General features: G+C 34.9%; 4 protein-coding genes and 6 pseudogenes across 6 annotated transcripts; 1 reads left to right on the forward strand and 9 right to left on the reverse strand.

The window, feature by feature from the left end:
- Positions 1–15: 15 nt before the first annotated feature.
- Positions 16–843, forward strand: LOC149512757 (uncharacterized). 2 transcript variants are annotated; one of them, XM_089750454.1, is made up of 2 exons: positions 16–149; positions 320–843. In XM_089750454.1, the coding sequence occupies exons 1-2, from the start codon at positions 42–44 to the stop codon at positions 503–505; spliced, it is 294 nt and encodes a 97-aa protein (XP_089606580.1). In that variant the 5' UTR covers positions 16–41; the 3' UTR covers positions 506–843. The 2 variants fall into 2 exon arrangements, with proteins under 2 accessions (XP_089606580.1, XP_089606579.1); XM_089750453.1 differs by having other exon boundaries at positions 42–191.
- Positions 844–1,033: 190 nt separating this feature from the next.
- On the reverse strand, positions 1,034–2,371 carry LOC111304714 (putative ripening-related protein 1; annotated as a pseudogene).
- Positions 2,372–3,763: 1,392 nt separating this feature from the next.
- LOC149512758 (putative ripening-related protein 1) lies at positions 3,764–5,544 on the reverse strand. 2 transcript variants are annotated; one of them, XM_089750451.1, is made up of 2 exons: positions 4,832–5,544; positions 3,764–3,885 (listed from the first exon to the last, which is right to left on the reverse strand). In XM_089750451.1, coding segments are annotated over exons 1-2 (561 nt in total). In that variant the 5' UTR covers positions 5,392–5,544; the 3' UTR covers positions 3,764–3,884. The 2 variants fall into 2 exon arrangements, with proteins under 2 accessions (XP_089606577.1, XP_089606576.1); XM_089750450.1 differs by lacking the exon at positions 3,764–3,885 and having other exon boundaries at positions 4,557–5,543.
- A 661-nt stretch (positions 5,545–6,205) lies between these two features.
- On the reverse strand, positions 6,206–7,089 carry LOC111304713 (kiwellin-1-like). The gene has a single exon (XM_089750452.1). It carries the CDS (start codon positions 6,962–6,964, stop codon positions 6,401–6,403), a length of 564 nt encoding a protein of 187 aa, XP_089606578.1. The 5' UTR covers positions 6,965–7,089; the 3' UTR covers positions 6,206–6,400.
- Positions 7,090–8,523: 1,434 nt separating this feature from the next.
- Positions 8,524–9,234, reverse strand: LOC111306365 (SKP1-like protein 1A pseudogene; annotated as a pseudogene).
- A 3,763-nt stretch (positions 9,235–12,997) lies between these two features.
- LOC149512759 (SKP1-like protein 1A pseudogene) lies at positions 12,998–13,523 on the reverse strand (annotated as a pseudogene).
- Positions 13,524–13,896: 373 nt separating this feature from the next.
- On the reverse strand, positions 13,897–14,460 carry LOC149512760 (kiwellin-1-like). Its single transcript, XM_089750408.1, has one exon. The coding sequence runs from the start codon at positions 14,458–14,460 to the stop codon at positions 13,897–13,899; it is 564 nt and encodes a 187-aa protein (XP_089606534.1).
- Positions 14,461–16,009: 1,549 nt separating this feature from the next.
- On the reverse strand, positions 16,010–16,613 carry LOC111305935 (SKP1-like protein 1A pseudogene; annotated as a pseudogene).
- Positions 16,614–19,704: 3,091 nt separating this feature from the next.
- LOC111306367 (SKP1-like protein 1A pseudogene) lies at positions 19,705–20,186 on the reverse strand (annotated as a pseudogene).
- A 401-nt stretch (positions 20,187–20,587) lies between these two features.
- Positions 20,588–26,572, reverse strand: LOC111306368 (kiwellin-1-like; annotated as a pseudogene).
- Positions 26,573–27,523: the final 951 nt, after the last annotated feature.

Consider the following 27,523-nt stretch of genomic DNA (forward strand, 5'->3'; position numbering starts at 1 on the left):
AGCCTGTGTATGGATTTTGCAATGTTCTCTTCGCAGTATTGATGGCTGAATTAGTTCTTGATGACAGGTGCTTTGACCAAATTCTCTTCCCCAGGCTTGACGTTTCTGTATCATCAATGACAAAAGGGAACAGCTTAATTGACGAGTTGGTACATTTTCATCTTGATGCCATTTCTTTACAGTACCAACAGGTCTATTTTATTCCTTTTTAAAGAATTTAGATCTTGCCTTCTCTTTAAGAGACTGTCAATGTAATGAAATGACATCCAAATAGCAAAAGAAATATTTATAGATATGTTCCTTGTGTTAAACATTACAGATAAATATGGTGAAAGTGAATTATGTTATGCATCAGACCAATGTATATCCAGACTGCTCCATTGACTTCGGGGCACTCCCAAGGCACACCAGACACCTTTTGAGGCAAGAACAATGTCGTTGCCGTAAGGGGGCTTGTATTCGTGAGCAGAATCACAACCCATTCTGGAGTCGCATTGATCAATAACCTTTGCCATAACATTCTTTCCATTGCCACGGATGTTAATGCACCTATTGCATCTTTTTCTCTCGTTGAACCATCCTTTTGAAAGCGCCACTAGAAGTTCATCGTCTGAGTGGTATCTATTGTCACATTCAGATGGCCCACAGCCATTTCCACCTTGATCAAAGCTTTTGAGTCAGATTTGCAGAGCCTGCCGGCAAATAGAAAATAAAATCAAACTGCTTATATGAATATTGTTTTGTACTCTTGGAATCATTCTGTGCACATTTCTCTCATTACAATGGGAAGAAAAACTCTTGGACAAACTTGTTTCTTCTTTTCTTAATTTCCTTTTCTTGTTTCCTCTGTTTGTGATAGGTTGATATTGATCAAAGAAGTTGAAATTGGCATTGTACTCGATTAGTAGAGATGAATTCCTTGTCCAAAAAAGAAACAGAGAGAAAAATGTAGGGATAAATTTTCTGGCCTAATCTAAATTCCTAGAATCAAATTGTTACAAGTTTGTAATCATCCAATTCAAAAAAATTCCTGTTGGCACTGCCTATGAACAACTTGAATCATAACAGAATAAAATCCAAAGGTTCCACGAGCGTCGGGGGTATCATCAGAAGATTAACCTTTGGTTTTGTTTCTATCATTAAAAGCCCTTGTTTAATTCAACATAAATAAATGTCCTTCATGATATGGAATTCAAGTGAATCTGATAAATTTCAATATCAAAAACCCATAAAAGCCAGATTCTCAATGATCAATGCATAACTTCAAAGGAAGTGTACTTAAAGCCACTCATTTAATTAAACTTGCTATAACGACAAGCTCGGTTGAATCATTAGAAGATTAATTTTAGATATAGAATGTATTAAAAACATTAGAGGTTGAAAACCAATTATGTTATGCATCAGACCAATGTATCTCCATTACACCCCATTGATTTCGGGGCACTCCCAAGGCTTGCCAGACAGCATCTGTGGCTCGAATAATGTTGTTATCACAAGGGAGAGCGAAATTGTTCTCAACATCACAGCCCATTCTGGAGTCACACTCATTAACAACCTTTGCCCGGACCCTCCTTCCATTGCCACGGATGTTAATATGATGAAAACATCTTTTTCCTTTGTGAAGCCATCCTGTTGAAAGAGCCACCGCAAGTTCAGCATCCGAGTGGTATTTGTTGTCACATTTAGATGGTGGGTAGCCATCTCCGCCGCGATCAAAGCTCTCGAGAGTCTGGTTTGCCTTCGTACGGTTTGACACTTTTGGTGAACCAAAGTATATGTCGTAAAGCTTGCCTTCGACTTAGCAAGCGGAGCTGTCTTCCGTGTTACATTCCCCTGGAGGAGGTTTTTTTCATTCTATTTGACCGCCGGGCCTGCATCTGCAAGTCTCAACTTCAACAACAAAACAATTTGTGAAAAAAAGAAGAAAGCAGGCGAGAAGGAAGACATTATGATTAACCAGCTTGTTCGTCTTCTGATACTTCTTTCTATTAGTTCTGTGAGGAAACCTGAATAGATGGCGGGATTTATTTAGAAATGAGAGCGTGCATCGGTGCGTGCCTCCAAAGTCCCAACAATGCAAATCAAGATCTCGACGATTTCACAGGTCTGTTTTCCAAAGAATTCCAGCGTTTCATTAGAAATGCATTATTCAGGGTCAGCCGGAGATCAAGTAAATATCAAATCAAACTTCATACAGATGAAGATGAATTTCCCAGTTTAAATAGTCACGTTCTAAATTCAATGTTTAAAATTATATATCTGATCCGTTAGAACATAGCCTATACCATGAAATACACGTGTCATTATGAAGGAGAACTGACATACATAATAGAACAAAACCCAAAAGTTCAACAGGTGTCGGTTGTGTCATTTGTTTAACCTTACATTTGTTTTTGTCTCAACTGCCTTAGTTTTGTCCTTGAATAAAAAAAATTTTTGAACTATAATTAAAAAATTATCAAAATTGTTATCTTTTATTGTCATCAGTTAAGCATTCCAACATTTAATTCCAATTAAATCTTCTAATTGACAAAAATTGATTATAACTCACGTGTGACAAACATCCTTAACAAATTGATGACGTGTAATGTATGTATCACGTGTTAGATGACTTATCAAAAAAATATTTTAACGTGGCAAGTCATCTGGTGGGTAAAGAATTTTCCCTTTCTTCGTGGCCACATGACAACGCTTTATTAGTTGAAAATAACAAAAATAGAATAATGCTTAAAAAAAAAAAAAAGCCAGAAAAACCCAAATTCCCTCGAAAACACGGATGGAAGGCCGAGAAATTTTTAGCTTTGGTCTATTAACAATAATGACGTGGGTCATGTAATCAATTTTTGTCAATTAAAAAATTTTAATTGAATTAAAAATATATATTAAAAGGCGATTGTAATAAAAAAAAAATAAAGGTTTCAATTTATTATAATTTAAAGGCTCATTTGTAGTCAAGCTTTTTTTTATGAAATGTATTTACACTTTTAAATTCAACGCTTTGAATGTCGTGAGCGTAGGGATATAGTGCCGGTGGAATTCGGGTGAATCCACTCAAATTGCCTGAATCTCATCTTCGAGTATTCAAGCACTTGAAAGAAAGTCGTCTCTCACGGAATTTGAATTTTGACCCAAAATTTGGGTAAACACAAGACAGCGGTAGCAGAAATCCATTTTATAGAGGAAATTACGAAATGGGGTTCAAGGATATAACTTCCAAACCAGGAAAATATGCATTGAGAAGTTAAATGCAATTACAACTTTGAACAAAGCAGATTTAAACCAAAATTTTAAAAAAAGAAAGTGGATACGGATATACTGTTAGAAAGCCGTATATTAGCACCACAGTATACTAATAACAAGCATAAGCCTAGTAAATATAGTAGTATTTCTTTGTTCTGTATGCTTAATTTAAGCGTAAGTAAATATGTTGAAAACCGATCGTGCTTCAGACCAGTAAATGTTCATCCAACCCCGTTGATTTTCAGGCACTCCCAAGCCCTCCCAGACTGCATCACATGCATCAACGATGTCGTTATCGCATGGAGGTTAGTAACTATGTTCAACATCGCAGCCCATTGTGGAGTCACCTTTTTTTTCTTGTTGAACCATCCGGTTGAAAGTGCCACCACAAGTTCTTTATCCGATCGTACTCGTTGTCACATTCAGATGGTCCACCGCCATCCTGACTGCTATCGAAGCCGTTGAGAGTCAGGGTTGCCTTGGTATGGTTTGAAACTTCTGGTGAACACTTGTAAATGTCATGAAGCTCGCCTTCTTTGCAGCAGTCTGAGCCATTGTCTGTATTACATTCTTGAGGAGGCTGTTTCCCTCTTATCTTGCCACTTGGCTTGCATGTCTTTGGCTCTGCTTCAACAATAAAACAGTCTGTAACAATCAAGAGAAAGTAGATGAGAAGAAAGTAGGACAAACTTTCCTGTTCATTTTCTCTATACATTTTTTACTCTTAGTTATGCTTGGTGCGGGAAACATGAAGAGGTGGGGTTTATATAGAAATAAGCAATGGATACTTTTTAAGATTAAGACAAGTTTACAGTCTGTTTTTCCAAGAATTTCACCATTGCATTAAAATTATCGTTTGAACTGTACCATCAGTTACAAAAGGTTAAAAAGAACAACTGGAACCATAACAGGGTTAAAAACCATCATGTTCCAATATCTGTCTGCCAGTAAAATTTAAATATCTGTACTTCAATTGGAAATAATGCAGAGCTGCCAGAATATATAGCTAAAGAGGATGACTTTGACATTGAAATCAACAATTTGAAACAGTATAAATTGAACTATACAAGCAAGACGGTATCTTGTTTCTGCTTCAGGACTGGAATGTGATGAACATAATAAGACAGAGATTCTAGAATCTTACAGTGGGGACCATTGCCGTAACAACTCACAAAAATAAATAAATAATTTGGTCATAAGATTCTTGCAGGTGCTAATGTGAGAAAAACATGCTATATTGGGCTTTGATCTGGTTGCATATTCATCGATGAAGGCATCTGCTTTTTTGCTATATGTATCAAACAATTTTACCGTCCTGATACCAAATTTAGAACATTTTCCATGAACAACTAACTGACAAGACTCGATAATCAATAATAATGGTGATTTTGATGCAATGAGATGCCAAGTATAGCAAACTGATTTATATAACCATCATCAACAAAGCAAATAGTTAGTGGTCAACTCTTTATGTATGAATCACATATATAGCATGGTTACACTTAAACCATAATCTGATACACTGAAGAAACCTTTATTCTAATACAGAAGATATTTTACATAGGGTGAAAATGATCAAATAGCATCAGACCAGGTAATGTCCAGTTCACCCTGCTCGCTTTCAGGCACTCCCAAAGCTGTCCAAATTGCTTTTGAGGCATCAACAATATTATTGCGGCATGGAGGTTGGTAAGCATGCTCAGCATCACAGCCCAACTGAGAGTCACATTCTTCGACAACCAAAGCCCTCACACTGATACCATTCCAATTGATATTAATAAACTTATTGCAACGACTTCTCTGGCTGAACCAACCTGTTGAGAGTGCCACCACAGGTTCATTGTCCGAGTGAAACTGATTGTCACATTTTGACGGGCCGCCGCCATCCCCACCCTGCTGGAAGCTGTTAATAGTCAGGGTAGCCGGTGTATTGGCTGACACCGGTGGTGAACATGCGTAGGTTGTGTAAATTTCGCCTTCTACACAACACTCAGCGTTATTTTCTTGGTTACATTGACCTGGTGGAGGCGTTGTCCCTTCTATACTGCCATTAGAATCGCAAGTCTGAGCTTCAATACCTACACAAATGAAAAGAAATAGGAAATAAAGGAAAATAAACTGAATAACGCTTGATAACACCTGCTTCTTCATTCTTTTTCCCACTATATTTTTTCTTCTGAACTTCTTTTGCGATGTCCTTCTATGAAAACTTGTAACCGCGGAAAACCTATATATAAACTGTGAACATGCCTGACTAACTTGGAGAAAGTGGGACGGGGAGGGGGGTTGGGGTTCATTTTCTTCTAACGTGTCATTGGGGGCATTTGACTTAACCACAATTCACAAACTGGATCCCGTTCTTCCACATATTCATTTGAAGTCATGAATGTTTCAGTTGTCGTAGGTTCAAGTCAAAAACTTTTGTAAGACCTCACGGATCGATTGAAGGAGATAGGGTTGGTGTGAAGTTTCCCGGTAATTAAGAAAAAGCTTGCACGGCATAAAATACTCTACTTATGGGCTTGCACAAAATTAATTATTATTCGTATTATTAAAGTACTATTATCATAATATATTTATATATTTTCAAGTTTTATTTTAAAAATTTAGTGAAAAATATAAAATTTTCTGCAAATTTGTAAAATGAATATGTATGACTTTTTCTTATAATTAATTAAATTTGGCAGCAGAGTGGATTCAAGGTTCTCGAGTCTTGACTCTTACACCAGCCAAGTTTTATATAGATTGTTAAAAGTTAGATAATTATTAAATAATCTGGATCTTGTCTAAGACATATATCGACTAATTGTAATTGTATCTTATCAAAGGCTAATTTGACTAATTTGGATCTTGTCAATACTTCAAGAAATTATATTGTTCATATATTTAATTTTAGATTTTAGTAAAAATTGTTGATATTTATCCATTTCCTCTAAAAATTATTAGAAAAACAAAATGAAAATCATCAAAATTCATATCAAACCAATGAAACAGTTAAAGGATTGCCAGAAGTAAGAACAGAGCAAATGATAATTGTTTTATTTAAAATATAAAAAACATAAGATGTATGAATTTTACATTAATAGCAATATAAACATTAACCAAAAACACACAAGAAATATTTATTCTAATAAAGACATTATAAATATGGGTAAAGTAATCAATCCGTATCAGACCAGTAGATGTCCATTTCGCCCCAATCGCTTTCAGGCACTCCTAGAGCCTTCCAAACTGCTTTTGAAGCATCAACAATGTTGTGAGGACAAGGAGGCTGGTAATCATGGTCAGAATCGCATCCCATTGTAGAATCACATTCATCCACAACCTTAGCCCTCACACTTTTCCCGTTGCCATGGATGTTGATATACTTCAAACACCTCTTTCTGTGGTTAAACCACCCTGTTGAAAGTGCCACCACAGGATCATCATCCGAGTGGTATTGGTTGTCACATTCGGATGGTGCACCACCGTCCCCGCCTTTCTCAAAGCTGTTAAGTGTCAGTGTTGCTTTTGTATTGCTTGACATAGGGGGTGAACATTTGTATGTTGTGTACCACTCGCCATCTTTACAACAATCAGAGTCATTTTCTGGGTTGCATTGCCCTGATGGAGGGTTTTTCCCTCTTATCCTCCCACTAGGCCTGCAGGTTTGAGCTTCAGCACTTAGGAAAAGAAAAAGAACGCAAATGAGAAGAAAGACACTTGAACAAACTTGCTTCTTCATTTTTTATCTTTTAAATTCACTTCTGTTCTAATGTTTTGGTGTGAGAAACTACAAGTGTGGACAGCAAATATATAGAGATTAGCCATGAGTAATTCAAAATATCAGTCTTTCAATATGAAATTAACATTTCTGTTTGCTGAAAATATTGACTGCTACATGCTAAGGTATGTATAAAGTCATGTACCATGTTTTGTAATTATTATTGGAATTCAATTTATCTTTACAGTATATTATGACAGCAATTTGTTTTTGATGAAGACCGAGGTTGCTGGTTTTGCAGACAGGGCACTTAAAATTATGATTATAATAATCAACAAACAGATAATTGCGTTGTTCCTGGATGAAGTAAAAAACCGTGCAAGAGTGAAAGAGACAGTAAGAATGTTGCAGTTCTGCTACGTTGATGTTATAAAGAAAAAGGGATGTTGGACATGGTTATAAGATTCCTTCGGCCCGAAATTCCTTTTACGGGAAACAACCAAGTGAAGAGCCAAAGATAAGTACAACCTTCCGAAAATACATTTTAAAAGTAAGTGGACAATGTTTGTGCCGAGCATGAATCATGATCAATTTCTAAAAGATATTCTGAAATCAGTTTTTTATTTTTCCTGGTGGACTTACGTTTATTACTAGAACAGAATTGACAGAGAATCAACAAAGAATGAAAGAATTTCCCTGTTATCCTCGGCCTAAATCTCTATCAATGTAAATGAAACCCGATACAACATGTAATAAGAATGTTCAGGTGATGGTAATAGTTGTTTTCTTTGTATTTAAGTCTGGTAAATTTGACTAAGAAGAATTAATACAGAAGTTTATCAAGTAGTCTGCCAAATATGTTGCAGAGAGAATGGCCATTATAAAGGAGTTTCAGATTACTGCAGATGATTTTTGTCCAAAATATAGTTGTATTGCTTCAAATAAAACATTATACAAAATATATAATACAAACTCTCACACTTACCAACTGTTATGCATTAACCTAAAATAGACACAAGAAACTTTATTCTAATACAAAGAACCTATAATGGTCAATTGACTTGTATTTGTATGGACTACAGCTCTTGTAATATTTGTCATCCAAGGAAAACAACAACAACATTGGCGAAAAGAAAAGGAAAACAACAACCTATTAGGTTAAAGAACAGACTATAGGCCCCATAGCTCGAAGAGTTATTTTAGGTTTTACAACCAGCCCAACCTACTTGCCCTGATTTTGTTTTATTTTAAGCCCAACTCCCAAATTTTCCTTCCAAAATAAGAGATCCAGGTCCATAAAAGTTTGTTTAACCCATCAAAACTGGAACGAGCTAAAAGAAACAACCCCTGTTTGAGTCGTTTCTTTTCTTAAAATATTCCATAGTTCATTGTTATACTATATGGTTTTGAGTTCTTCGTTCCTGTTTATTGATTTAAATCATGATGCTCTTGATCTCTTTGAAACAATAATCGAACCCACCCCTTGTTTGTTTCAATAAAATCATCACTTTCTTTACCAGAAAAAATAGAAGGAAAAGAAACCAGAAGAAAATCAATGGTAACATAACAATGTTCAATTATTTGGAAATAGTTAAGGAATTGGGAAAGTAAACACAAAACCAAAGAAAAAAAAAGCTAGGAAAATTACAATAGACAAAAAGCTCTAAAGAAGGATAAAAGAATTCATGCCCACAACTGAAGACCAAAGCTTCTTACGAGTTTCATCTTCTTCTTCATTAGTAAAATCATTCTTGATATGAAGAAGTTGACGAATTTCCTCTACGGTTTTCCCATTAATCATGTCAACAAACCCTTGACATCCTTGATGGAGCAAAGGCTTAATATCAAGAGAGTTTGCAGCCGTGAGAAGATGATAAAGAACAGCTTGATCAACTTCAAAGAACGTAGCATCCCAATTCTTGAGTGCTCCCTTGTAGTACTCCAAGTCTTCACCATCGTCAACATGTTTCTTGCACCACTCAATCACTCTAGCAAAGATTGTGCTGTGAACGTTGTTAAGTGGAATCACCCCACCTGAGCAGTCTCCAGCCATGATTTTGATGGTTTTAGACATGGTGGCCACCGCCTCCTCAACCTCAAATATTTCATTGTCTGCAGTCTTTATTTTCAAGACTCTAGATTTCTTGGATGATGTCATGGTGCTAAATATTATTATGCTAATCGAAAGCTCTGCCGACTATCGATGGCTAAAAGCCAGTTAGGTTTTGTCTAATTCTATAAGGGGAACTAAGTTTTTCTCTCCTAAACAGTGTGAGATTTACGAATTTATAAGACCCGACCCCCAAATTATATAGGAGTTGGATGTTCGAATTTTATTTTCTTTGAAAATTAATGTGTGAATTATGATATTATAGACAGAATAATATCTAAGATTAGATTACGATATTGTATAAGATTTTTTTTCTTAATTAGTAGAATCTTTGTAGTATTTTTTTCAGATTATTGAATAAAAATTTTTAATCTTCTAATAAATTTATATTAAAATCATCCTAAAAAATATATTTTTAAGCACCATTAAAATAGTAATTTCATATTTTTAAAAAAAAAAGTGCGGATTAGATAATCATCCTCCTTTAATCAACTTTCAATAACTTACTTACAATGTGTTTGAATTGAGGGGAGAGGAAGGAAAGGAAAGTAGAGTAAAATAAAGTAAAGGAAACAAAACTTCATTTCCTTTATTTGATTAAATATTTAATTTAAAAAAAGGAAAAGAGATTGAAACCGAATAACATTTGGTTTCTCTTGTAAACTTAATTTTTTTAATACCCCAATTTAAAAAAAAAAGTTATGGAAAGAAAAGTTAAAAAAAATTTTTATATAAAAAGATTATTACGTCTATTTTTTTATTAATACTAAAAATCTAATAAAAAAATTTAAGTAGATCACAATCATCCTATAATTTTTCAAAACCATCTCTTTTTTCAAGTAAATTTCATATATATATTCTAATATAAAAAAATTTTATAATTTTTTGGTGACTTGATTTTGATGAATGTTTGAATGTAAAGAGATATATTTTTTGAGTTTATGAGATGTTAGATTAACTCAAAATTCATCAATGCATATTTGTAAAACATCTTTCCATTTTACTTGATTAAAAACAATTGATATAGTAGTAATTATGAGATCAGACAAGATTGTAAATATATCATGATCTAGGAGTACTTTAAAATCACAGGTAATGAAAGATTATAATTGAAAAAAATTATTATAATTAATCATTTCTTTTCTTTTTCACTCTTTATCTAAATAATGATTGTTAAAATTCTTTTCTTTTTCTTTCTTTTATTAATTTTAATTATCCAAACAATAGTTACATGTATCTTTTCTTTTCTTTTAAAAAACTTTTTTTTTCTTTTATTTTTTTTCTTTTATTAATATTTATTTAAACATAGCGTTAACTTTCAATAAAAATGAATAATTAACTTTAAAACAAAAATTAAACATCAAATTAGACTAAAAAGATCAAAATAAAAGATCCAAAACTAAAAGAGAAAAATCACATAATGAAATCACGACAAGAATTTTTTTTCCATGGGAATCACAGCACAAATTCTGAAATTCAATGGAAAGAAAAGTAATGCAAAAATTAAAAATAATCACCTAACAATCAAAGATGAAAGTCTTATTGGATTCAATAGATTCGCCAGTGTTCTTCAAAGGTTTGACTCGATGCCCTTGTTATAAAACTCTCCATTATTGTTAAATATTTTTGTTGTAACTATAATTTCTACTTCTCCATTTAATGCCTAAAGCCAAAACAAGCATAAAAGGAGTTTAAAGATGGGTTTTCTCTTTTCTTTATTCCTATTAAATGTTGAATCAACTTTAGAAATACGCGATTTGATAAGAGTTAATATTTAATATATTATTAATATAAATTATAAATTTTGCAAGCTATATTAATAGATTAACACATATTTTATTTTTATTTTTAATTAATTTGTTTTTTTTAAATATACTTTAAGGTATATATGTTACTTTTTTAATCTCATTTGTGAAAAACTTCACAATGTATTTTATAATTTTTTAAATTTATTTTTAGATAAATTATCAGAGTTAGAGAGTTGATTTGGTAATAAGGATGAGCACCTAATATTAGTTACATATTTATGAAAAAAGGAGGTGGCATAATTTTATTGAGCACCTAAAGTTTGCAAGCCTAGTGGCAAAATCAAGGGCAAAAATCCTTCTAAAGACAAAGCAACAGGAAGAATGACTGACAGTTGTGTCGAAGGTGAGCTTTACACAACCTACAAATCCTTGACACAAGTGACTGACTAGCCATACTAAGGCAGTTCTAACAGCTTCGAGAAAGAAGCCGACGGCCGTGGCCTATCAGAATATGACAAGAAGTTCCACTCAGATGATCTGAAAATTGTCGCGCTGTCAACAGGGTGGTTCAACAAAAACAAGAGGTGCTTCCACAACATCACTACAAGGGGTAATGAGCGCCGCGTGGTGTCCATGGTGGTGGATGAGTGTGAATCCACGATGGGATGTGACGACGAACATGATTATCAACCTCCTTGTGCTAACAACATTGTTGATGCCTCAAAGGCTGTCTGGAAAGCCTGCCTAAGACTTATGATAGAGTTAATAAAATGTGCAAGGTCATATAACGAGGTTGTTGGTTTGGAGACAGGGAAATTTAAATTATGATTGTGCTTGTTCCTAGACGAAGTAAGAACCGTGTAAGAGTAAAAGAGATAACAAGAATGTTGCAATTCTGCTACGTTGATGCTATAAGGAAAAGGGATGTTGGACATGGTTAGAAGATTCTTTCAACCTGAAATTCCTTTACAGGAAAGAACCAAGTGAAAGAGCCAAAAATAAGCATAACATGCGAAAAAACATTTTAAATTAAGTGGATAATGTTGTTTTTAACTGGTCAGAAAATTTTATTCAGTTGTTATATAGGCCAAACTGAAAAATAAAATTTGGTTGAGATGAGCAGACTTAGAAACAACATCACAGCAACTTTTTCAAAGATCCTCAAATAATTTGATACAATTAGCATAATGAACACTTGTGCCAGGCATGAATCATGATGCATACACCTTAATTTTGTAATTATTGCAAAGTCCTCTCGAGTATCTCTGTTAGATGTTCATCCTGGTCGAGTCATTCTATGTATGATTTCTAGCACCAGATTACGACGCAAGCTTCACATTATGATGATGCCGCATGATACTGGTCAATTTAGGGGACACCAGATTGCATATTATGACGTATTGTAGTGAAGAAGACTCTGTGCATGCAGTTAAAACCTTGTTCAAGAGTGAAAGTGTTGGCAACATTGCGGTTATGCTGATCATTGCCTATAATAGTCAGTATAAAATGATATCTTGGTTATAATTATCAGAAGAAACCTTTTGGCCTGTGACCTGTCAATTCTTTACACATAATACAACGGAGTGAATGTTCCAGAACAGGGATTGGCTGAGAGAATTTCTCCTCTTGTTTTTCTAGGTCTGTTATAGTTATTGACAAGGTGATTGAAAAACGAAGACGTTGGTTCTGCTCAGATGATAATTCTCCTCAATTAGACAATAGCTCAATTTAGGTTTTAAAACCGGCCCAACCCACTTGTCCGGAATCCCAACTTCATAGAGAAGGGAGGATTTTGTTTTAATATAGCCCAAATCCCAAATTTTCCTCGTGAATTAAGTGAAACAGGTCCATTAAAGTTTGTTTAACCCATCAAAAGTGGAGCGGGCTAGAAGAAACAAGCCCTGTCTGACTCGTTTCTTTTCTTAAAATATTCCATAGTTGATTATTGTACTATATAGCTTTGAGCTCTTCGTCCCTATTTCTTGATTTAAATCATGATGCTCTTCATCACTTTGAAACAATAATGGAACCCTCCCTTTGTTTGTTTCAATAAAATCATCAATTGCTTTGCCAGAAAAAATAAAAAGATGAAGAAAAAAAATGGAAGAAACACCAACATAACAATGTTCAATTATTTGGAAATAGTTAAGGAATAGGGAAAGTCGACACAAAACCAAAGAAAAAAACTAAGTAACAGTAAACAAAAAGCTCTAAAAAAGGATAAAAGAATTCATGCCCAGAACTGAAAACCAAAGCTTCTTACGAGTTTCATCTTCTTCTTCATTAGTAAAATCATTCTTGATATGAAGAAGTTGACGAATTTCCTCTGCGGTTTTCCCATTAATCATGTCAACAAACCTTTTGACATCCTTGATGGAGCGAAGGCTTAATATCAAGGTAGTTTGCAGCCGTGAGAAGATGATAAAGAACGGCTTGATCAACTTCAAAGAACGTAGCGTCCCAATTCTTGAGTGCTCCCTTGTAGTACTCCAAGTCTTCACCATCGTCAACATGTTTCTTGCACCACTCAATCACTCTAGCAAAGATTGTGCTGTGAACGTTGTTAAGTGGAATCACCCCACCTGAGTAGTCTTCAGCCATGATTTTGATGGTTTTGGACATGGTAGCCACCGCCTCCTCAACCTCAAATATTTCATTATCTGAAGATTTTATCTTCAAGACTCTAGATTTCATGGATTATGACATGGTGTTAATATTATTATGTGAATCGAAAGCTCTGCCGAATATTGATGGCTAATTTGACTAATTTGGATCTTGTCAATAGTTCAAGAAATTATATTGTTCATATAATTAATTTTAGATTTTAGTACAAATTGTTGATATTTACCCATTTCCTCTCAAAATTATTAGAAAAACAAAATCTATTAAAATTCATATCGAGCCAATGAAACAGTTAAAAGATTGTCAGAAGTAAAAACAGAGCAAATGATTAAGATTTAATACATAATTGTACTACTTAAAAAACAGAAAACATAAGATGTATGAATTTTACATTAATAGTAATATAAACATTAACCTAAAACACACAAGAAATATTTATTCTAATAAAGACATTATAAATATGGGTAAAGTAATCAATCCGTATCAGACCAGTAGATGTCCATTTCGCCCCAATCGCTTTCAGGCACTCCTAGAGCCTTCCAAACTGCTTTTGAAGCATCAACAATGTTGTGAGGACAAGGAGGCTGGTAATCATGGTCAGAATCGCATCCCATTGTAGAATCACATTCATCCACGACCTTAGCCCTCACACTTTTTCCGTTGCCATGGATGTTGATATACTTCAAACACCTCTTTCTGTGGTTAAACCACCCTGTTGAAAGTGCCACCACAGGATCATCATCCGAATGGTATTGGTTGTCACATTCGGATGGTGCACCACCGTCCCCGCCTTTCTCAAAGCTGTTAAGTGTCAGTGTTGCTTTTGTATTGCTTGACACAGGGGGTGAACATTTGTATGTTGTGTACCACTCGCCATCTTTACAACAATCAGAGTCATTTTCTGGGTTGCATTGCCCTGATGGAGGGTTTTTCCCTCTTATCCTCCCGCTAGGCCTGCAGGTTTGAGCTTCAGCACTTAGGAAAAGAAAAAGAACGCAAATGAGAAGAAAGACACTTGAACAAACTTGCTTCTTCATTTTTTATCTTTTAAATTCACTTCTGTTCTAATGTTTTGGTGTGAGAAACTACAAGTGGGGACAGGCAATATATAGAGATTAGCCATTAGTAATTCAAAATATTAGTCTTTCAATATGAAATTAGCATTTCTGTTTGCTGAATTTGTTGACTGTTATATGCTAAGGTATGTATAAAGTCATATACCATGTTTTGTAATTATTATTGGAATTCAATTTATCTTTACAGTATATTATGACAGCAATTTGTTGTTGGTGAAGACAGAGGTTGCTGGTTTTGGAGACAGGGCACTTAAAATTATGATTATAATAATCAACAGACAGATAATTGCGTTGTTCCTGGATGAAGTAAAAAACCGTGCAAGAATGAAAAGAGATAGCAAGAATGTTGCTGTTCTGCTACGTTGATGTTATAAAGAAAAAGGGATGTTGAACATGGTTATAAGATTCCTTCGGCCCGAAATTCCTTTTACGGGAAACAACCAAGTGAAAGAGCCAAAGACAAGCACAACCTTCCGAAAATACATTTTAGAAGTAAGTGGACAATGTTTGTGCCGAGCATGAATCATGATCAATTTCCAAAAGATTTTCTGAAGTTAGTTTTTTTTTTTTCCTGGTGGACTTACGTTTATTACTAGAACAGAATTGACAGAGAATCAACAAAGAATGAAAGAATTTCCCTGTTATCCTCGGCCTAAATCTCTATCAATGTAAATGAAACCTGATACAACATGTAATAAGAATGTTCAGGTGATGATAATAGTTGTTTTCTTTGTATTTAAGTATGGTAAATTTGACTAAGAAGAATTAATACAGACGTTTATCAAGTAGTCTTCCAAATATGTTTTAGAGAGAATGGCCATTATAAAGGAGTTTCAGATTACTACAGATGATTTTTGTCCAAAATATAGTTGTATTGCTTCAAATAAAACATTATACAAAATATATAATACAAACTCTCACACTTATCAAACTGTTATGCATTAACCTAAAATCCACACAAGAAACTTTATTCTAATACAAAGAACCTATAATGGTCAATTGACTCGTATTTGTATGGACTACAGCTCTTGTAATATTTGTCATCCAAGGAAAACAACAACATTGGCGAAAAGAAAAGGAAAACAACAACCTACTCGGTTAAAGTACATACTATAGCCTCTATAGCTCGACGAAGTTACTTTAGGTTTTACAACCAGCCCAACCTACTAGACCTGATTTTGTTTTATTTTAAGCCCAACTCCCAAACTTTCCTTCCAGAATAAGAGATCCAGGTCCATAAAAGTTTGTTTAACCCATCAAAACTGGAACGAGCTAAAAGAAACAACCCCTGTTTGAGTCGTTTCTTTTCTTAAAATATTCCATAGTTCATTGTTATACTATATGGTTTTGAGTTCTTCGTTCCTGTATATTGATTTAAATCATGATGCTCTTGATCTCTTTGAAACAATAATCGAACCCACCCCTTGTTTGTTTCAATAAAATCATCACTTTCTTTACCAGAAAAAATAAAAGGAAAAGAAACCAGAAGAAAATCAATGGTAACATAACAATGTTCAATTATTTGAAAATAGTTAAGGAATAGGGAAAGTAAACACAAAACCAAAGAAAAAAAAAACTAGGAAAATTACAATAGACAAAAAGCTCTAAAGAAGGATAAAAGAATTCATGCCCATAACTGAAGACCAAAGCTTCTTAAGAGTTTCATCTTCTTCTTCATTAGTAAAATCATTCTTGATATGAAGAAGTTGACGAATTTCCTCTGCGGTTTTCCCATTAATCATGTCAACAAACCTTTGGCATCCTTGATGGAGCAAAGGCTTAATATCAAGAGAGTTTGCAGCCGTGAGAAGATGATAAAGAACAGCTTGATCAACTTCAAAGAACGTTGCATCCCAATTCTTGAGTGCTCCCTTGTAGTACTCCAAGTCTTCACCGTCGTCAACATGTTTCTTGCACCACTCAATCACTCTAGCAAAGATTGTGCTGTGAACGTTGTTAAGTGGAATCACCCCACCTGAGCAGTCTTCAGCCATGATTTTAATGGTTTTAGACATGGTGGCCACCGCCTCCTCAACTTCAAATATTTCATTGTCTGAAGTCTTTATCTTCAAAACTCTAGATTTCTTGGATGATAACATGATGCTAAATATTATTATGCTAATCGAAAGCTCTGCCGACTATCGATGGCTAAAAGCCAGAATATATAGAGTTAAGTTTTGTCTAATTCTATCAGGGAAACTAAGTTTTTCTCTCCTAAACTGTGTGGGATTTGCGAAATTATAAGACCCGGCCCCTAGATTATATAAGGATTGTATGTTTGAATTTTATTTTTTTTGAAAATTAATGCGTAGATTATGATATTATAGACAGAATAATATCTAAGATTAGATTACGATATTGTATAAGATTTTTTTCTTAATTAGTAGAATCTTTAAAGTATTTTTTTCAGATTATTGAATAATAATTTTTAATCTTTTAACAAATTTATATTAAAATCATCCTAAAAAATATATTTTTAAGCACTATTAAAATAGTGATTTCATTTTTTTTTTCTAAAAAAATGTGTGGATTAGATAATCATCCACCTTTAATCAACTTTCAATAACTCACTTAACTTTCATTAAAAATGAATAATTAACTTTAAAACAAAAATTAAACATCAAATTAAACTAAAAAGATCAAAATAAAAGATCAAAAACTAAAAAGGAAAAATCATAGAATGAAATCACGACAAGAATTTTTTCCATGGGAATCACAGCACAAATTCTGAAATTCAATTGAAAGAAAAGTAATGCAAAAATTAAAAATAATCACTTAACAATCAACAATGAAAGTCTTGGTGGATTCAATAGATTCGCCAGTGTTCTTCAAAGATGCCCTTGTTATAAAACTCTCCATTATTGTTAAATATTTTTGTTGTAACTATAATTTCTATTTTTCCATTTAATGCTTAAAGCCAAAACAAGCATCAAAGGAGTTCAAAGAAGGATTTTCTCTTTTCTTTATTCCTATTAAATGTTGAATCAATTTTAGAAATACGCGATTTGATAAGAGTTAGTATTTAATATATTATTAATGTAAATTATTAATTTTGCAAGCTATATTAGTAGATTAACACATATTTTATTTTTATTTTTAATTAATTTGTTTTTTTTTTTAATATACTCTAAGGTATATATGTTACTTTTTTAATCTCATTTGTGAAAAGCTTCACAATGTATTTTGTAATTTTTGTTATTTATTTTTAGATAAATTATCAGAGTTAGAGAGTTGATTCGGTAATAAGGATGAGCACCTAATATTAGTTACATATTTATAAAAAAAAAAGTGGCATAATTTTATTGAGCACCTAAAGTTTGCAAGCCTAGTGGCAAAATCAAGGGCAAAAATCCTTCTAAAGACAAAAGCAACAGGAAGAATGACTGACTGTTGTGTTGAAGGTGAGCTTTACACAACCTAGAAGTCCTCGACACAAGTGACTGACTAGCCATACCAAGGCAGTTCTAACTGCTTCGAGGAAGAGGCCGATGGCGGTGGCCTATCAGAATATGACAAGAAGTTCCACTCTGATGATCTGAAAATTGTGGCACTGTCAACAGGATGGTTCAACAAAAACAAGAGGTGCTTCCACAATATCACTACAAGGGGTAAAGGGCGCAGCTAGGTGTCCATGGTAGTGGATGAGTCTGAATCCACGATGGGATGTGACGAGCAACATGATTATCAACCTCCTTGTGCAAACAACATTGTTGATGCCTCAAAGGCTGTCTGGAAAGCCTGCCTAAGATTTATGATAGAGTTAATAAAATGTATAAGGTCATATAACGAGGTCGCTGGTTTGGAGACAGGGAAATTTAAATTATGATTAAGCTTGTTCCTAGACGAAGTAAGAACCGTGTAAGAGTAAAGAGATAACAGGAATGTTGCAATTCTGCTACGTTGATGCTATAAGGAAAAGGGATGTTGGACATGGCTATAAGATTCTTTCAGCCTGAAATTCCCTTTACAGGAAACAACCAAGTGAAAGAGCCAAAAATAAATATAACATGCGAAAAAACTTTTTAAATTAAGTGGATAATGTTGTTTTTAACTTGTCGGAAAATTTTGTTCCGTTGTTACATAGGCCAAACTGAAAAATAAAATTTGGTTGAGATGAGCATTCTTATAAACAACACCACAGTAACTTTTTCAAAGATCCTCAAATAATTTGATACAATTAGCATAATGAACATTTGTGCCAGGCATGAATCATGATGCATACACCTTAATTTTGTAATTATTGAAAAGTCCTCTAGAGTATCTCTGTTAGATGTTCATCCTGGTCGAGTCATTCTATGTGTTTTCTAGCACCAGATTACGACGCAAGCTTCACATTATGATGATACCGCATGTTACTGGTCAATTTAGGAGACACCAGATTACATATTATGATGTATTGTAGTGAAGAAGACTCTGTGCATGAAGTTAAAACCTTGTTCAAGAGTGAAAGAGATGGCAACATTGCGGTTACGCTGATCTTTTCCTATAATAGTCAGTATAAAATGATATCTTGGTTATAATTGTCAGAACCCTTTTGGCCTGTGACCTGTCAATTCTTTACACATAATACAACGGAGTGAATGTTCCAGAACAGGGATTGGCTGAGAGAATTTCTCCTCTTGTTTTTCTAGGCCTATCGTAATTATTGAAAAGGTGATTGAAAAACGAAGACGTTGGTTCTGCTCAGATGATAATTCTCCTCGATTAGACAATAGCTCAATTTAGGTTTTAAAACCGGCCCAACCCACTTGTCCGGAATCCCGACTTCATAGAGCAGGGAGGATTTTGTTTTAATATAGCCCAAATCCCAAATTTTTCTCGTGAATTAAGTGAAACAGGTCCATTAATGTTTGTTTAACCCATCAAAAGTGGAGCGGGCTAGAAGAAACAAGCCCTGTCTGACTCGTTTCTTTTCTTAAAATATTCCATAGTTCATTATTATACTATATAGCTTTGAGCTCTTCGTCCATATTTCTTGATTTAAATCATGATGCGCTTGATCACTTTGAAATAATAATGGAACCCTCCCTTTGTTTGTTTCAATAAAATCATCAATTCCTTTACCAGAAAAATAAAAAGATGAAGAAAAAAATGGAAGAAACACCGACATAACAATGTTCAATCATTTGCAAATAGTTAAGGAATAGGGAAAGTAGACACAAAACCAAAGAAAAAAACTAAGAAAGTTACAGTAAACAAAAAGCTCTAAAAAAGGATAAAAGAATTCATGCCCAGAACTGAAAACCAAAGCTTCTTACGAGTTTCATCTTCTTCTTCATTGGTAAAATCATTCTTGATATGAAGAAGTTGACGAATTTCCTCTGCGGTTTTCCCATTAATCATGTCAACAAACCTTTGACATCCTTGATGGAGCAAAGGCTTAATATCACGGTAGTTTGCAGCCGTGAGAAGATGATAAAGAACAGCTTGATCAACTTCAAAGAACGTAGCGTCCCAATTCTTGAGTGCTCCCTTGTAGTACTCCAAGTCTTCACCATCGTCAACATGTTTCTTGCACCACTCAATCACTCTACCAAAGATTGTGCTGTGAACGTTGTTAAGTGGAATCACCCCACTGAGTAGTCTTCAGCCATGATTTTGATGGTTTTAGACATGGTAGCCACCGCCTCCTCAACCTCAAATATTTCATTGTCTGAAGTTTTTATCTTCAAGACTCTAGATTTCATGAATTATGACATGGTGTTAATATTATTATGTGAATCGAAAGCTCTGTCGAATATTGATGGCTAATTTGACTAATTTGGATCTTGTCAATAGTTCAAGAAATTATATTGTTCATATAATTAATTTTAGATTTTAGTAAAAATTGTTGATATTTATCCATTTCCTCTCAAAATTATTAGAAAAACAAAATCCATTAAAATTCATATCGAGCCAATGAAACAGTTAAAGGATTGTCAGAAGTAAGAACAGAGCAAATGATTAAGATTTAATACATAATTTTAGTACTTAAAAAACAGAAAACATAAGATGTATGAATTTCAAATAAATAGTAATATAAACATTAACCTAAAACACACAAGAAATATTTATTCTAATAAAGACATTATAAATATAGGTAAAGTAATCAATCCGTATCTGACCAGTAGATGTCCATTTCGCCCCAATCGCTTTCAGGCACTCCTAGAGCCTTCCAAACTGCTTTTGAAGCATCAACAATGTTGTGAGGACAAGGACGCTGGTAATCATGGTCAGAATCGCATCCCATTGTAGAATCACATTCATCCACAACCTTAGCCCTCACACTTTTTCCGTTGCCATGGATGTAGATATACTTCAAACTGTTGCGCCTGAAGCAATAATCACAACAATACAGAAGCAATAGACAACAATCAATAATCAAATACGCAGGAAAAATAAAACATACCAAGATTTACGTAGAAAACCCTCCAGTGTAGAGGAAAAAAACCACGGGCCGCCAGAAAAATCTTCACTATCAAATAATAGTTATACAAAGTTCTTCTCTAGCTAAAACTAGAGCTAATCAACAACTAGAGAAACAATTGAAAAAATCTCACCAAATAAGTGACTCAACAAATACACCCTGGATTTGTTCCTAGAGAGCTTCAAACCCGATCTTCACCGTTCAGAATGTAAAACTCTGAATCATAAACCTCCTGACAAGGTTTCAACTCAATCGGACCACGGATCAACTTCCGTTCAACCAACTCTCCCTTCTCTTTTTTCTCTCTCTGCTTTTCCTGGCTTTTCTTCTTTCTCTGCTTGGTTTTCAACACATACCTAAAATAACCCCACCTTTTTTTTATTAAGTAGCTAGGGCTCTATGTAAAATAAAAGATCAAGGCCCATGGCCTTTACTTGGTCCAAAACCACTTACATGGGATTAGACCCCATTTTCCTAACAATCTCCCCCTCCAGCCCCATTAGAAGGAGATTCATCACCATAGCAGTTTCATTTGGAACTTACCTTGGCCAGGGAACTCATTCCGGCCAAGTTACTGCAAAGCTCAAGCTTTTTCCTGGGAAGTATCTTAGTCAACATATCTGCTACATTCTTATCAGTATGGACTTTCTTCAATAACATCTGTTGTTCTTCAATCACTGAACGTAACCAATGATATCTAACATCAATGTGCTTTGTTCTAGCATGGTACATGATATTCTTACTCAAATCTAAAGCACTCTAGCTATCACAAAATACCACATACTCTTTCTGATTCAACCCCAATTCAAAAAGAAAGCGTTTCATCCAAAGCATTTCTTTACATGCTTCAGTTGCTACAATATACTCAGCTTCTGTAGTTGACAAAGTAACACACTTTTGTAACTTAGACTGCCAAGATACAGCTCCTCCTGCAAAAGTGAACAAATACCCTGAAGTAGATTTCCTACCATCAAGATCGTTTGCCATGTCAGCATCAATAAACCCTTCTAGAACTGGTTGTGAAACTCCATAAGTTAAGCACATTTTTGAGGTACCCCTCAAATATCTAAAAATCCATTTTACTGCTTCCCAGTGAACCTTCCCTGGATTAGAAAGAAATCTGCTCACTACACCAATTAGATAAAAATGGTTGGCAAGTGAACTGCTAACTGATTTAGCATGTTGCATGTTGAATCTACCAAGCACTCGTTCAACATACTTTTCTTGTGACAACCACAGCTTTCCAACTCTCCTATCCCGGATAATGTCCATACCAAGAATCTGCTTTGCTGGACCTAAATCCTTCATATCAAAGGACTTAGACAATTGTTCTTTCAACCTGTAAACCATACTAGCATCTTGTCCTACAATCAACATATCATCAACATATAATAATAGGATAATGAAGTTACCATTAGGAAATTGTTTAACATACACACAAGAATCTGCTACTGTTCTTTTATAGCTATGACTCACCATAAAAGAATCAAACTTCTTGTACCACTGTCGCGGAGCTTGTTTCAAGCCATACAAGCTTTTCTTCAATTTGTAAACTAAGTGCTCTTTTCCTTTCACTTCAAAACCCTCAGGTTGATTCATATAAATGTCCTCTTACAAATCACCATGCAAAAGTGCAGTTTTAACATCAAGTTGCTCAAGTTCAAGATTCAAACTAGCTGCCAATCCCAATACCACTCGAATAGAACTCATTTTTACAACTGGAGCAAAAATCTCATCAAAATCGATGCCTGGTTTCTGAGAAAAATCTTTTACTACCAATCGAGCTTTGTACCTCACTAGTTTGTCACAATCTTTTTTCAACTTGAACATCCATTTATTCTTTAATGGCCTCTTCCCTGTTGGAAGTTTAACAAGATCATAAGTACCAGTCTTTCGTAATGACTCCATCTCTTTTCATTACTTTTAACCAGTGCTCTCTATCCGAAGTAGCCTGCACATCTTGAAAGCTTTCTGGCTCCCTTTCACTGGTAACTAAAATAAAATCTGAACTTGGATACCTGGTAGATAACCTGTGCTCTCTAGTAGATCTCCTGGGCTGAGACTCTACATCACTTGATGCTGAAGGTAGCTCCCCCTGCTCAACACTCTCAGGTAGAGAAGATTGCTCCCCCTGCTCAAAACTAATAGCATCTGTTTCATCACCAACTGTGGCTGGCTCATTCATATCCCCAAGTTCTGTTTCTGGCTCATTTTCACCATCTGTGGCTCTTTCCTGTAAAATTCATGTCGGTGTTGAAACATCACACTCAACAGTAACTCGTGTAGTCTTTTCATTTTTCTCAAGGTCTGCTATAGTTTCTTTTTCATGAAAGACCACATCTCTGCTTCTGACTATCTTTTTCTTTACTGCATCTCATACCCTGTAGCCAAATTCCTCATCACCATATCCTACAAACACACACTGTGTAGCTTTACTGTCAAGCTTTGACCTCTGCTCTTTTGGCACATGCATGAATGCTTTACACCCAAAAACTTTCAAGTGAGAGTATGAAGTATCTTTCCCTGTCCACACTCTTTCTGGAATATCAAAGCCCAAAGGAACTGATGGTAACCTGTTAAGTAAATAACAAGCTGTGTTAACTGCTTCACCCCAGAATGGCTTTGGTAATTTTGCCATCCTCAACATACATCTGACTTTTTCCACAATGGTGCGATTCATTCTTTCAGCTATATCATTATGCTGCGGTGTTCCAGGTTCTGTCCTCTCATGCCTGATCTCATGCTTTGAGCAATACTCTTCAAAGCCTTTAGATGTGTATTCCCCACCATTATCAGTTTGAATACACTTCAAGGGTAACCCTGTCATCCTTTCAACCATGGCATGAAATTTTTAAAAATACTGCAGTACCTGACTTTTATATTTCAACATATACACCCAAGTCTTACGTGAAGCATCATCAATAAAAGTAACAAAATATCTGCTACCACCTAATGACTCAACCTCAATGGGACCACATACGTCAGAATAAATTAATTCCAATCTATTTTCTTTTCTCTGAGAACTTTTACGAAAAGAAACTCTATGATGCTTACCAAACAAACAATAATCACATGAATCGAGAGACATACCTTTGGTCAAGGGAATGAGAGAGTGCCTTGCCAAAACCTGTAACCCTTTTTCACTCATATGTGCCAGCCTCTTGTGCCACAAGTTTGTTGAAGCATCATTTTTAACGGTATTTACCTGGTTACCGTTCAATTACATCCATGTCTTATACATTGTGCAGCATAGTTTTTCCCTTGCAACTACCATAGATCCTTTGAGAAGCTTCCACTGTCCATTCTTTTGTCGGCTTTTATATCCCTCCTTATCAAGGACATTAATAGCAAGCAAGTTCATTCTCATATCTGGAATGTGTCTGACATCCCTCAAAGTCAACATGCAGCCTGTACTAGTTTGTACAACAATATCACCAATTCCAACAATTTGTGACACACTCTTGTTTCCCATCTTGGTACAACCAAAGTCTCATGTTTTGTAAATTGTAAACAATTCTCTCTTAGGAACATAATGATATGTCGCTCATGTGTCAACTATCCACTCAATGCCGGGATCACTAATATGATTACAATCATCATGTGTACAAATCAAAGTAACTGAATCACTATTTAAATTCACTTCTGCAACATTGCTATCATCTGAACTCTTGCCTTTCCCATCTTTTCGCTCTTGCTTCAAGATTCTACACTTTCATTTTATATGACCCGCCTTACCACAATGGAAACACTTCACTTTACCTCTAGACTTGGATCTATGTTTAGACTTACCACGGCCTTTTGAGTCCTGACCTCTGTCGATGTTTCTACCCCTATTCTCTGCGACTAGAGCTTGATTCCCAGGGTCTACATCTTTTCGCCTTGCTTCTTCATTAAGCATACTGTCCTTTACCATCTCCAATGTCACCTTATAATCAGGAGCTGAATTAAGAACAGTCATAACTAGAGTATTCCAGCTGTCTGGCAATGAACCCAAAAGAAATAATGCCTTCATTTCATCATCCATTTTAAGCTCCATAGTAGTCATCCGATTAAATATATCTTGAAAATCACTCAAGTGCTCTGTAACAGATCGTCCATCCCTGTACTGTAAAGTTACAATCTTTTTAACAAGCATAACTTTATTCATACCTGTTTTTCTCTCATACAATGTTACCAATTTTTTTCAAACAATGTGAGCATCTGATTCCTGCGCTAGATGATGGAACACGCTGATATCAACTCATTTTCTGATTGTAGCCAGCGTCTTTCTACCTAGCTTCTTTCAGCTTTCATCTTTCATATCTGTTGGTTTAGCCGAATCACCCAATACTGGCTCATACAAATCTTTACAGTATAGATGATCCTCCATCATAGGCTTCCAAATTGAATAATTCGATGCTGTCAATTTTATCATGGAACCTGTATTACCCTCCATGATCTCAAACAGAATTTACTTCTATCCTGGGTTGCTTCTGTATCGATGTCTCAAAATAACCCTCGCTCTGATACCACTTGTTGCGCCTGAAGCAATAATCACAACAATACAGAAGCAATAGACAACAATCAATAATCAAATACACAGGAAAAATAAAACACACCAAGATTTACGTGGAAAATCCTCCAGTGTAGAGGGAAAAAACCACGGGCCGCCAGAAAAATCTTCACTATCAAATAATAGTTATACAAAGTTCTTCTCTAGCTAAAACTAGAGTTAATCAACAACTAGAGAAACAATTGGAGAAATCTCACCAAATAAGTGACTCAACAAATACACCATGGATTTGTTCCTAGAGAGCTTTAAACCCGATCTTCACCATTCAGAATGTAAAACTCTGAATCATAAACTTCCTGACAAGGTTCCAACTCAATCGGATCACGGATCGACTTCCGTTCAACCAACTCTCTCTTCTCTTTTTTCTCTCTCTGCTTTTCCTGGCTTTTCTTCTTTCTCTGCTTGGTTTTCAACACATACCTAAAACAACCCCACCTTTTTTTTATTAAGTAGCTAGGGCTCTGTGTAAAATAAAAGATCAAGGCCCATGACTTTTACTTGATCCAAAACCACTTACATGGGATTGGACCCCATTTTCCTAACACAAACACCTCTTTCTGTGGGCAAACCACCCTGTTGAAAGTGCCACCACAGGATCATCATCCGAGTGGTATTGGTTGTCACATTAGGATGGTGCACCACCGTCCCCGCCTTTCTCAAAGCTGTTAAGTGTCAGTGTTGCTTTTGTATTGCTTGACACAGGGGGTGAATATTTGTATGTTGTGTACCACTCGCCATCTTTACAACAATCAGAGTCATTTTCTGGGTTGCATTGCCCTGATGGAGGGTTTTTCCCTCTTATCCTCCCACTAGGCCTGCAGGTTTGAGCTTCCGCACTTAGGAAAAGAAAAAGAACGCAAATGAGAAGAAAGACACTTGAACAAACTTGCTTCTTCATTTTTTATCTTTTAAATTCACTTCTGTTCCTAATGTTTTGGTGTGAGAAACTACAAGTGGGGACGGGCAATAAATAGAGATTAGCCATTAGTAATTCAAAATATCAGTCTTTCAATATGAAATTAGCATTTCTGTTTGCTGAATTTATTGACTGTTATATGCTCAGGTATGTATAAAGTCATATACCATGTTTTGTAATTATTATTGGAATTCAATTTATCTTTACAGTTTATTATGACAGCAATTTGTTGTTGGTGAAGACCGAGGTTGCTGGTTTTGGAGACAGGGCACTTAAAATTATGATTATAATAATCAACAAACAGATAATTGCGTTGTTCCTGGATGAAGTAAAAAACCGTGCAAGAATGAAAAGAGATAGCAAGAATGTTGCTGTTCTGCTACGTTGATGTTATAAAGAAAAAGGGATGTTGGACATGGTTATAAGATTCCTTCGGCCTGAAATTCCTTTTACGGGAAACAACCAAGTGAACGAGCCAAAGATAAGTACAACCTTCCGAAAATACATTTTAGAAGTAAGTGGAGAATGTTTGTGTCGAGCATGAATCATGATCAATTTCTAAAAGATTTTCTGAAATTAGTTTTTTTTTTTCCCTGGTGGACTTACGTTTATTACTAGAACAGAATTGACAGAGAATCAACAAAGAATGAAAGAATTTCCCTGTTATCCTCGGCCTAAATCTCTATCAATGTAAATGAAACCTGATACAACATGTAATAAGAATGTTCAGGTGATGATAATAGTTGTTTTCTTTGTATTTAAGTCTGTAAAATTGACTAAGAAGAATTAATACTGAAGTTTATCAAGTACTCTGCCAAATATGTTGCAGAGAGAATGGCCATTATAAAGGAGTTTCAGATTACAGCGGATGATTTTTTGTACAAAATATAGTTGCATTGCTTCAAATAAAACATTATACAAAATATATAATACATACTCCCACAATTATCAAACTGTTATGTATTAACCTAAAATACACAAAAGAAACTTTATTCTACTAAAAAAAACCTATAATGGTCAATTGAATCGCATTTGTATAGACTACAGCTCTTATAATTTTTGAGTCATCCAAGGAAAACAACAGCAACATTGGCGAAAAGAAAAGAAAAGGTTAAAGTACAGACTATAGGCTCCATAGCTCGAAGAGTTA

The sequence above is a fragment of the Durio zibethinus genome, chromosome 21, assembly GCF_047325235.1.
Source record: "Durio zibethinus cultivar Kanyao isolate XHJ-2024 chromosome 21, ASM4732523v1, whole genome shotgun sequence".
Lineage (NCBI taxonomy): Eukaryota > Viridiplantae > Streptophyta > Magnoliopsida > Malvales > Malvaceae > Durio > Durio zibethinus.

Coding starts and splice junctions, on each gene's coding strand:
- LOC149512758 (XM_089750450.1), bottom strand. CDS start 5,391: ATGAAGAAGCAGGTGTTATCAAGCGTTATTCAGTTTATTTTCCTTTAT.
- LOC149512757 (XM_089750453.1), top strand. CDS start 42: ATGGCTGAATTAGTTCTTGATGACAGGTGCTTTGACCAAATTCTCTTC. Junction 192..319: donor TTTCTTTACAGTACCAACAG/GTCTATTTTATT, acceptor TAAACATTACAG/ATAAATATGGTGAAAGTGAA.
- LOC149512760 (XM_089750408.1), bottom strand. CDS start 14,460: ATGAAGAAGCAAGTTTGTTCAAGTGTCTTTCTTCTCATTTGCGTTCTT.
- LOC111304713 (XM_089750452.1), bottom strand. CDS start 6,964: ATGAAGAAGCAAGTTTGTTCAAGTGTCTTTCTTCTCATTTGCGTTCTT.